The 11,950-nt window shown below is 41.1% G+C and overlaps 1 protein-coding gene across 1 annotated transcript in view; it reads right to left on the reverse strand.

Moving 5' to 3' along the window:
* The window catches only part of TRAPPC10 (trafficking protein particle complex subunit 10), a 38,530-nt gene extending 26,785 nt beyond the window's left edge, over window positions 1–11,745 (reverse strand). The window contains exons 1-4 of the mRNA XM_040055737.2: window positions 11,581–11,745; window positions 2,141–2,222; window positions 1,327–1,462; window positions 46–242 (exon numbers count right to left, since the gene is read on the reverse strand). Of these exons, the coding sequence (XP_039911671.1) occupies window positions 46–242; window positions 1,327–1,462; window positions 2,141–2,222; window positions 11,581–11,659 (494 nt within the window). The 5' untranslated portion in view covers window positions 11,660–11,745. The remainder of the gene's footprint in view (window positions 1–45; window positions 243–1,326; window positions 1,463–2,140; window positions 2,223–11,580) is intronic.
* Between the last annotated feature and the right edge of the window lie 205 nt (window positions 11,746–11,950).

Consider the following 11,950-nt stretch of genomic DNA (forward strand, 5'->3'; position numbering starts at 1 on the left):
CACTGGTCAAAAGATGAAAATGTTTGCAAGCCCAAGAATGCTCACCTGTCACTTTGCTTGTTACAGAAGTCATTCCTTATTTTATCTACTATAGAGGTTCGGGGAAGGATATTGGTTTTGTTCTTTTTCTTGGCATCACTCTCAACCACCACAATCAGCCAGTCCACTGAGCTGTGTGCTTTGAGAACGTTCTGCCACTTGGTGATGTCATCCTTGACTGTGGTTTTGTACACTTCCGTGTCCTGGGATGAGAAGTGGTGAATCATCAAATCAAACAGACATTCTGAACAATTTCAAAAGGCAGGTTTTGTTCCAGAAGAAGGCAAACAGAAAGACATATCAAATGGAATTAGTGGCATTAAGTTCACTTACTAAAAACAAAAAATCGAATTAGGTAAAGCATAGTAAAATTCTAGTCTTTTAATTTAATTAATTTCCAGTATTTTGGTTTATAGCAAATATAGTATTTGGTACATTATCATTCTTGAGATGACTGAAATTAAGATTCTTAAAAATCATTTAAGCTCTTTATTTTACACCTTCTGGAGCTTTACAATAAAAACATGCTTGAAATTACAAAGCTCAACTGTTTTGTTCTCACATAGTAACAGAAGTGTGATATTTGCACCTTCTGCACTGCTCAAATCTCAATCTTTTTGAAAGCTTTTCCATAATTTTTTTTTTTTTAACAAAGCAGAAGCATTGCTTGGAATTATTTTGCTTCTGGGTTGGTGTTACACAGAAAAATTCAGATAATTCTTAAGGCTGTTCTGGAGTCTTTTTGACTGGTCACAGATCAGATGCCACCTGTGTCCTTCAAGTGGATAATTAATTCACAACAGAGGCAAAAGGCAGTGAACTGGAGATGAACAGGATTAAGACATTCCAAATCTTTCCCAGTTAAATTGCTGACATCCACCAGTCCCTGATACACACAGAAGATGGAACTAAAGAAACAAAAAGCGTATCTTTAGATTTCAGCACACCAACAGATCCTAACTGAACAACCCTGGCCACATTTCTGTGTTATCAAGAAAGTACTCTGTGCAACTGCAGTGTCAGTGTAAAATCCGGGGGTTTTTTGAGACAAAGTACTGAAAACCGGTTATTCAAATGCCTGTCCTCTTAGTGTCAAGTAACATTACAAACAGATACTGCTTATGGCAAGAAGTGCTCAAGCTAAGTTTTGTTTCCAGCAATATATCAGGTATGCAACCCAGACTTGATTGTTTTGACTTTCTGCCGGCGCTGTCTTGTTATTTTCATTTGCTCTTCATGCTTATGTGAACAATTTAATTTTTAAATTTTAGTTTTTCAAGTACTTACACAACATTCTGTCCAATAAATATGAAGGAAAGGAAAAGTCAGAAGGGCTTTATTCCCCTCTTTGGGTAGTAGCTCCTCTTTAAACTGAACAAAGTTGGATTCCAGGTGAATCATCTTCGGAGCACGGCCATAAGACCTACAGAGTTTTAAAACTGAAATTAGTGGACAGAATAGAAAAATGAACATGTGTTGTGGGGAAGAGAAATAAACTGAAATTCTCTGGCACTGGAAACCCACAAGCTATACTCACTGCAGTTTGTATAAAGTCAACTAAAATTTGGTATTGCTTGAAATGAGATAAAAGCTACTTTTTGAAAAACAGGAAGTAGAAGCTCTTCAGCTTTCAGAAAAAGATTTTCTGTATGTCTAAGACAAGCAGAAAATACCAAAGAAGAGAATTCCCCAAATATTTTTTCCAATCACAGAACAGTGCCATACCAAACTTTCTGAAGGGAAGCCCATCTAATTCCATGTGAGTTCTACCTACATTCTCATTGAGAAGAAAGCATATCACTTTCAGAACACAGCTGCCAAAGTACATCAAAGCACACCAAGACAAGCCCACAAACCACAAAATCAAGAAGAGAAACACAGCATTACTATCATTTCTCTTTAGGCAAAGTTGGAGGGTTGAAAAGATCATCCTGAAGTGCACAGCATTCACTTTGATCATCCAATTTCTCCAATTTCTTTGAGTCAGTTGCTCCGTTCAACTCAGTTTATGCTAAGAGCTCCTCAGAACACAACAAATACACATTTACCCAAGTCAAAGCCAGACACTGAAACAGAAGCACAGAATAAAATCTAAGTTTACCTCCTCCATTCCATGGGTTCTCTAGGAAGCTGCTGAGAAAGTGTAGGATACAAGGAAGTAAATAAATTCTGATCTCCAGCACCTAAAAATGAAAGACATTAATATATTAGCATGTGCAAATTATAGAATATATATTAATATGCTATTCTACTAATGGTCTGCTGTTATTAAGAACATTTAATTTTGTCTGCAATGTGGAAACTGGAGTCCAGCACTGAACTAGATTTTTTTTAATCACCCTCAAGACAATACAGCACTTTTAAGCAGGCACATAATACATACACAGCTACAAGCTTGCTATTGTGATTTTCCACAGAGCTACATAATCCATATACCAAAGAGAGTATCATAAAGCTGGTCCAACTCCAAAAATGAAACAAGCAGCTCCTTAGCTGGAGTCATTAGTTAAAAAAAATAAGTATGTTTAAAAACACTCCAGAATTTAGACTTCCCAAACCAGAAGACTCTGCAGAGAGTGGTTCCTATCCTTCTGCAGCAGGTCCTACCCTGAGAAAATTTGTTTTAGCACATGTTTTATGCTTTACTGGACATGATTCCTCTCTCCTCATTATCTGGGGCTGTTGTTAATATAAAACAACACCCTGACTACCACACTGTTCTTGAAGTCTTCAGAAATACGCAGTCTGTTAACACAGTGCAGGTCCCAAACAATTACATTAAACGCAACACCACTGCAGGAGTGACTTATATACAAGTCTGAACAAAATGCAGTGTCCACCACATGGAAAAAAATATATTACCAGTAACCTTTCAACAACAATTCTTAAATTCTCTTAGGTACAAGGAGCTTATGACAAGGACAAGACATTAATTAAGATTTTAACAACCTTATAGGCAATTTTGCTATTTCCTGGTGGTTTTCCTTTTGATAATCATTCTGCACACCAGAACAGGAAGATCTTCTCACCTTCCTATGGAAGTGGAAGCTGCAGCTGAAGAAGCTGAAGAAGGACCTGAGATCCTTTCTTCCCCCTCCCACTCCCCAATCTCACAACCAGGCACACAGGCATTGCCTCCACATTACTTTAGCATTCTTTGGTTCATCCTGGAAATCCTTTTCATGTCCACTCTCCTTTCCCCAATTTTCTCATATATATTATCATCCTCACATATAGTATTTTGATTACCAGCACTAGGACAATTCTACCAGCACACAATAAAGTATATTAAAAAAAAAGTTTAAAAGTCTGATTAAGTGCAAGAACAAGCAAAACCAGCTCTTCTTATGCCTGACCACATTAGCTAGTATTCAACAATGCAATTTCATTAAAGAGCTAAAAAACAAAACAAAAACAATTAGTACTTTAGCCCAGTTTCTCCAGAAAAGTACTTTATGCTTGATCCTTCACCTTCATCCTGTCCGAATTAAGTGCACCATACCAAATGCTATTTAAGACCACAAACAAATGCCTTGAATGAATACTGAAACAAGTGTTAGTTATATTGTTAATGCTGTTTTATACCAGTTCCACCTCTGTGAGCCAAGCTGAGAACAGTCTATTGATTTGCACCTCATTACTGCCCACAGAGAGTGAAACATGGCTTAGTGACTTAGCAGCAGCACGCTGACCACATCAAAATGAGAGCTCAAAGTCTGCTGGAAAGAACAAGCCACATATTTTATCTCTGGAGCATAGCAAAATATTTTTTCTACACTGCACCTAAAAATTCAATGTATGCCACAAAAATATTCCAGAATTCAACATCTTAAGTAAAAAGGACTACTACTGAATACAGAGGAGCTAAAGGATAATGTGTAAGCACCCTGCTATTCCAGACACATCACATTATCATCTTAAAATGGGTATATTCATTTTAAAACCAGTCAGCTTTTCCTCCCGCAATGGTTTTGAGGGCATATCAAATACACATAAGAACGTGTTTTATGATCAAGGCAACACAGCCCTCTAGGATTAGAAGAAAAGCGAGAACAGACCTTGAATGTGAAATACACTGGCTGTCTTTGAACACAGACCAAAGCTGCTGCCACAGATTTCCAACACCCAAAGGGCTGCAACATTTCATGTTCTGTTCAACTGGGCACTGTATCTACTGTAATCAGCATGTTTGAGCTGATCAAGCCAAGAACACTAAAAGTGAAGTTATCAGCAGGCAACACCAGCACAGCACTGACACAGGACCAACACTGAGACCAGTAAGTAGAGCAAGGAACTGTAAAGTCTGAGATGAGCAATAAATTGTGAACTGGGTGCTGCTGGCCTGCAGGGAAGTGGGGGGAGCACCTCACAGCAAGCAGACAAGAGCACGACCTGCAGAAAGAACAGAAAGTCCCAAACGATCACTATTTCTGGAGTGGCGTTGAGCAAGATTCCTATGACTCAAGAGACCTCAAGCACGGCAGAGGTCTCATTCTTTTCTCTCTATATATGCTCCAATTTCTCAGTAGTTGATGTACCTATGATCTACTTTCCAAAATACTTAAAACAAACAAACAAACAAACAAACAACACAACCCCAAACAACAACAAGGAAAAAAACCTAAGAAAATTAAGAAGAAATAAAGGAGAATATACAAACACCACTACAGGAATTTTTGCTTGTATCTGACTCAGTTCTATGAATTTAAAATTAAACATTCCAAAACTCCAAGTAACCCTGGAATTCAAATTTAGAGTAAACCCAAAAAGCCTGCACAAAAGTCTGAGAATTGCTTCAGAAATTTTGTTGTAGGATTTTTTGTCATTTTTTGTGAGTTGGTGAAGAGGTTGTTTTGTTTGAGGTGCTTTGGGAAAAGAAAAAAAAAAAAATCCACCTCTCCCCCCAAAAGAATAAAAAGAAAAAAACCACAAAGATGATGACTCCACTGTATCACTGTAAATTAATTTCAGTGGATTGGTCTCAAAACTAAGACCCAACCCAAACCATTCTGTGGCTATCACAGGGCCAGAGTGTAAATGATTATCAGACACAACTGAAAAGGAAGGATGTGCATATATGGGAAGGAAAAGTAATTCTGGAATCCCATCATAATTAAAATCAAGAAGCCTTCTAGAGAAGGGTTTTCATCATTCAGAACCTACAGGCAAATAACACCTCAATACCCCACAGAGATGATAACTAGGGTGTGACATTAGAGTCTGATAACCTCTTGGTGCACCTACCTCAGTTTTTACACCATGTATGTCTGAATTAATCTGCTCCCCATCTGGATATCGACAGACACCCCACAAACACAGAAAGAACACAGTAACTCTTTCAGCGAGACCACACCAAGTGCAGGTGCTTCTGCACATGAAGTGGTAACACACAACAATTGAAAGCAGTAATGTTCAAGTGATATATGTTAAAAAGAAACAACCCAGGAGAAAAAGAAGAACAGAGCACCTGTTTCTTTCCACATGACAAAGTTCAAAAGGTAGGGCCTTTGCCACTTATCTAAACACTTCACGTGCTGCGGGCAGAGAACGGATCGAGAGCAGCCCTGAGGAGCAGGAATTGGGGGTGCTGGTCAAGGAGGAGCTCAACATGGCCAGGCCATGTGCCCTCAGACCCCTAAAGCCAAACGTGTCCCAGGCTGCATCCAAAGTACTGTGGGCAGCAGGGGAGGGGGGATTCTGCTCCTCTGCCCCACTCAGGTGAGACCCCACCTGCAGAGCTGCCTCCTGCCCTGGGGTCTCCAACATGAGAACGACATCAGCCAGTTGGAATGGGACCAGAACAGGGACACAAGATGCTCACAGTGCTGGGGCACCTCTGCTATGGAGAGAGGCTGAGAGCTGGGGTTGTTCAGCCCGAAGAGACCTTAGAGCCCCTTCCAGTGCTTACTGCTGCTCCAAGAGAGCTGGAGAGGGACTTTGTACAAGGGCCTGGAGTGACAGAACAAGGGGCAATGGCTTTAAGCTGAAAAAGGGTAGATTTAGACATCAGGAAGAAATTCTTCCCTGTGAGGGTGGTGAGGCCCTGGCACAGGTTGCCCAGGAAAGCTGTGGCTGCTCCATCTGTGTTCAAGGTCAGGATGGGTGGGGCTTGGAACAACCTGGAAGAGTGGAAGGTGTCCCCATCCACTGCAGGGGTTTGGAACTTGACGAACTTTAAAGTCTTTTCCAACCCAAAGAGTTCTGTGATTCTTTCCTCCTTGTCTTTCTTACTGATATTTTGGTAGATCAAGTCAGTGCAACCTTCCTCCCTTCCTTCTTTCCCTATCTAGGACACTTGTTCTACTCTAAATTTGTACAGGAACAATGAAAATCAGAATGACCACCTAACCAGGACTTCCAAGGGGAACCTGTTCTTTGTAGCAACTGTCTAATACCAAAGAAATATAAAATATTGACATTTTTTAGGTTCATGACTGCCTAAAACCACCAAAACCCCCAATAATCTATATTTTACCCAACAGTTTCCAAACTTCTTAGATACTTAGAGGCTTTGTCACTAGAGCATTTAAATATACCAGTGATTTTTTTTTTTTTTTTTCTCTAGAGGAAATTATCCTAACCCACTAACTACACAGGCAGTTTAAAACAAAACCTCCTGAGGTCAGATGACTGAAGAAGACAAATATTTTCCTTTGATACCAGTGACAAGCCCAGTCAACTGAGATAAAAGGCTTTGAATACCTTTAAAAGAACACAGAGCCAAGACTGCACCTCGGTGCAGTTTTGTTTGGGTTTTATCCCCAAGTATCACTCACAGCTAACCTTTCTGACCCCACTTATTTTTCTACTAGTAAAAAGTTCAATTATGAATCTTTTTTCTTATATCACTAGCCTGTAAGAAGTGGATCTACCTGAAGTTTGGGTGAGGTTTTATATATTTACAACTTTTAAAGGTCCTCCTCTCTCCAAACTCAAATCCATATTCAAAAGAGGTCTAAAAGCCAAAACACAACACAGCTGAATTGCTATATAAAAACTGTAGCTGATTCACTGGAAGAAAATCTTTCTAGCAAAACTTTACTTCTGCACTTCTAAATCTGTAAATGGATTAAAACTAACAAGAATATGCCACTTCTTCTCATGACATATGTAATCAAATATTTAAGCACAGAATAATGTATCAACTACACAACAGTGATGACTTACAATGCAGGAGTTCTGGTTGAGAACAAGGAAAATGCATTTATAGGATAGAGTTGTTAAATGGTCTCACCAGAAGCAGGTCATTGTAATCACTTGGGCTACATTCGACTTCTTGCTGGCACATTTTTTTTATTACATCCGTCTACTAGTAACAGAAGAACTTTTGAATCAAGCTCCTCTAATCCCAGAATAATATTCTTAACTGCAAGTATTTATTTTCATCACAAAAAGAGGCAAAATTCTTCCCTTTCTCTCCCCACCCCTCATGTTTATTAACCTTTCTGTTCCTGCCATAGATAATTGCAAACATTTTCTATTCTTGGTCCTACAAAGCTTTTGCTGATGGTTTTTCTGTTGCTTATGACAGAAAATTCTGAACATGGACCAGATAAAAATGATGCATGCCATTCTCTCCAATGATTATATATAAAGTCCATTGTGCTAAAACAGATTATTGACAGTGAGAGCAAACATGCAAACACACAATATTAACAAACAGTAGACAACATAAACAGATACTGTGAGCTGATAATGGAATATTCCACAACTGCATGAAGGTAATTACAAAAGAACAGCTTGTTAGGAAAGCTCTGAAAAACCTATTAATTACTTCATTTAGCAGAATTGCCTTTAGTCTTCAGCCTCCTCTTCATATGGATAGAGCTAATAATTTAAGTGCAAATCAGCAACATAAGGATGGCTGATATATATGTGCAACAACATTATACTGAAGCTCCAAAGACTTTCTCAAAGTTTCAAATAGGATTCCTGAGAAGGAAACAACCTTGTTTGGGTTTCCTAGGAAAGCAATCTGCACTGGTTTAGAGATTTTGTAAAGTCAACACTGTACAGAAACTGCTCAGGTTCAAGATGTTCAATGCAAACACTCAACTTGCCTCTGCAAAAATAAAAAAAAAAATTAATGATGCTATAAATAATCCTTCTACAGCAGTGAGAAAGCTGGAAGATGACTCAAAACACTTTATAAGCTTACCAGGTCTGGTAGCAATGCAGATGAATTGCTACAAACTTGAGTTGAGAGTTTGCAAATAATGTGTCAGAGAGAGCAGAACCACAGCTGGACAGTGAAACTCCCCAGTGGCTTTGCAATCTAGTAAGACTGACACTGTAAAAAATATGGCTCAAATTAATTTGGAATTGAGTCATCATGGCACTCAGTCCTACCTGACAAGAGTGATTTAACATTCAGTGGTGCTGCCATACTGTGAAAAGGGAAAACGCATAAAGAAAAAAGCAACTTTCTGTGAATATACTACTTTTCCCACACTTGGAAAATATGGCTGTCTGTATGCCAAGAGAAAGAGTCTCCAGAAATTTGTTATGCCTTGCCAGATTCTGTGAATCCAAAAACTCTCTGTAAAAGCTACAGGTGTCTCCAGTGATGCAAACACATAAAAACAAGGCTAATTTACCTACGCACAGCTTCCGAGGGCAAAAGAATCAAGTTACGGCACTAACATGAAAAAAGTACTGACAAAAACTGCATTTACAACTGGCATCAGATGTCCAAGAAACGTGGAACCTGCCATTTTTTACCACACGCCACAGCCTGTACACAGAGTGCCGAATTCAGGGTTGTGCCAATATAGCAAATAATTACTGTTACAATACAGACTAGCTCATAGATTTGAAAGCACAACTCTCTTTACCAAAGTATTCCTTCCAGAGCACTGTCAAATTTATTTCAAGTAGGTAAAAACATTAGTTTACAAAACAGCTCTGGTATGCACACTGTTGAAAAGTTTCACTATGAACAAAACTCCCTCTTCAGTTCTCTCTTCTTAAGAACAAAGCCTAGGAATTCACAGGAGTTATTTCATGATGGAAAAGTTTACCTGACAGAGATTAATCTAAATCTTGTAGCAAAAGGAAATACTTATGTTCTGAAAAGCACCCCCACTTAATCTTTACTCTTGCTTCATATAATCAGAACCCAGCCATCCCCTCACAGGTCAGTTTTTCCCCACACACACCCCCTGGGTGGGAACTTATCCCAGACAACCCCAACTGCCTGAAACTGGAACCACAGACAAGAGATAAACTGTCTTTGTTGAGCGGTTTCTAACACCGCAGCTTTTAATGCGTTGTGCAACAAACCAACACCAAGTCAATCCCTTCCCTGGAAGGCCAAGCCTCACCTCTTCATAAATCTCTGGCAATATAATGCTTAGAGAAGCTTTCCTTCAAGTTAGTCATTACTGGTGAATGCACTGATTTGAAATACTGCAGTCTCCAAGTATTCCACTGCTCTGAACAGAGAAGAAAGGAAACTAAAGCAGTTACAGTGAAATGCATTCCCCATTGAAATCAAATGTTTTAGCTTAAAATGTAGCAAGTCACCCTTACTATATTCACCAGAGAGGTAATCTCTGAGCAGTTTTGCTGAATTAAGTTTAACTCCTGAATTAGCCTGTCTCAGACCAAGCCACTCCAGTCCATACCAGTAAGGATACTACAGCTGTGCTTGTCCAGAGCACTAGAAATGATTCCCTCAGCCCAGGAGTGAGACACACAAATGACATGTCACACTCACCTCTTATCTCATTTGAAAGTCTGCTGCTACCATACTGGATGGGGATAAGAGCAAAACATTTTACAGCCATAACGTGTGCTCACTCACTAGACAAAATTAATACTGTTTTCAGTATCAGACAACTGGGCTTGATTGAAATCTGGTTAAATTTTGTGTTTTGAAAATTTCTTTGTACAAAGAGACCAGAGTTCTTTTCAGCACCTACTAACAAAAAAACCCAAGGTTCTACCCTGAAGTAAAACTCTCTGTACTTAACTAAAGTGTTTGGTTTAAAGACTAAAATGTTTCTTATTCAAATCATACAGGGACATTGAAGACTGACTTGCACCACCAAGTCCCCCTGCCACACACATGGAGACTCTCCATTTCTGAATACACATAAAGCCAGAAAATCTAAAAAGCAATCCCCCACAGCCTGAACAGTAGCATTAACACCAGCAAACTATATCCTCCAGATGTTTCTGATGTGCACATTTTTTCTGACTTTAAATCTGAAGTGAAATGGATTTCAAAATTCTTGAAACAGGTGAGCAGAGAAGATTCAGTACAGATCCTGTTCACTTCAGCTTATGAACTGCATTCAAAAAAAAGGAAGAAAGTTTAAGACAGAAAAAAGCACATTTATAAACAGTCTGGAGAAAATAAATACACACAGAGTTCCACAATTATACACTGATTACAACTGGATACTTTTTCTAAGTAAGGTCTAAGACCTTAATCACCAATAAATGCCTACTCCATAATAAGACAACACAGAACTGCGAAACAAGTTTCTATTTCACAGGCACATAAAGCATTCCCAGTGTTCTAGTGATAAAGCGCAAATATGTATTTTGTTACATCATCAGTAGAGATACTTCTGACTAAGACCAGCCACCGGCTACCTTTTGTTAAAAAAGAAAAAGCAGAATTCTCTATGCCGATCTCATTCACTTCACCGTTTTATTAACAGCATTATGGATGTAGCTAGAATAAAAAAGACTATTCCAGTTAGAAGGAATAAAAAAAAGTTGGACCTGCCAGGATCATCTGGTCCAACTACATGACCACTACAGGGCTGACCAAGTTACAGCATGTTAAGGGCACTGTCCAAATATTTCATAGACACTGACAAACTTGGGACAGACTTAAGAAACCTCTCTAAGGAGCCGTGTCCAGTGCTTGACCCCTCTCCCGTTAAAGAAATGCTTCCTAACCCCAGCCTAGTCCACGTGTTTGTTCTAAGTGAACTTTGAGTTCACCCCTCTATACCTGTAAGAGCAGGGGGGCTCACGTCTTACATCAGGACCGCTTGCCTGTCTCTGATACCTGAAAGAACGAATTCATGGCAGGAAGCACCAGATCCCGTTTTGGTTAACTAAACCGGCTCAGGGATAGAAGCAAAGCAGAGCAGTTAAAGATGAAATTATAATGTCAGTGGGAATGCATCAGTGGGATCGCCGCAGACGATGCCTCCTCGCAACTTCTCTTAGCACTAGCAAAGCCACACAAAGCCCGCTGGCAGGAACTTTGGGGTTCACGATTTATTTTACCTTCTTCCCCCGACACCTCTGAGCACAACATTCGTCTTGTTATTTACTCCAGAAACAAGCCCAAGTTTGCCCACTGCCATTAGGGGGGGGGGGGGGGGGGGGGGGGGGAAGCAGTGAAGATGCAAACCCCTCCATCAGATCCCCTTTGCAGGCAGATCCCCTCTGCACTGTCCCCACCCGGAGCTGCGAGAGCCCCCCAAAACCAGCCACCCCCTCTTGCCTCCCCCCGGGGCCCTCAGGGGACACCGCCGGAGCCCCGGCCCCGACAGCGGCGGCGGCGGGGACACTCACAGGTCACGATGGGCTTGTTCTCCATGGTGTAGATCACGGGGGGCTTCTCCCTGCCCTCCTCCTCCTCGGCGGGGTCCATGAGCGGGCGGGGTCGTCAGCCCCGGCTCCCCCGCCCGCCCGGCGCCATGGAAACACCGCCGGGGGGCTGGGACGGGCCGGGCCGGGCCGGGCCGGGCCGGGGGTGGTGCTGCCGCTGCCGCTGCCGCCCCCCCCCCCCTCCCGCCTCCCCCCACCCCCTTCCCCGCGTCCCCGCAGCGCCGCTCCGGAGGGGAAGGCGGGCGGGAGAGGCTCATCCGCTTCCTGGATCACCGGGCAGGCATTACCGCTTCCGGGGAGCGCCGCCGCCGGGGAACCCGGAAAAGGGGCGATG

Source organism: Hirundo rustica, chromosome 2, assembly GCF_015227805.2.
Source record: "Hirundo rustica isolate bHirRus1 chromosome 2, bHirRus1.pri.v3, whole genome shotgun sequence".
NCBI lineage: Eukaryota > Metazoa > Chordata > Aves > Passeriformes > Hirundinidae > Hirundo > Hirundo rustica.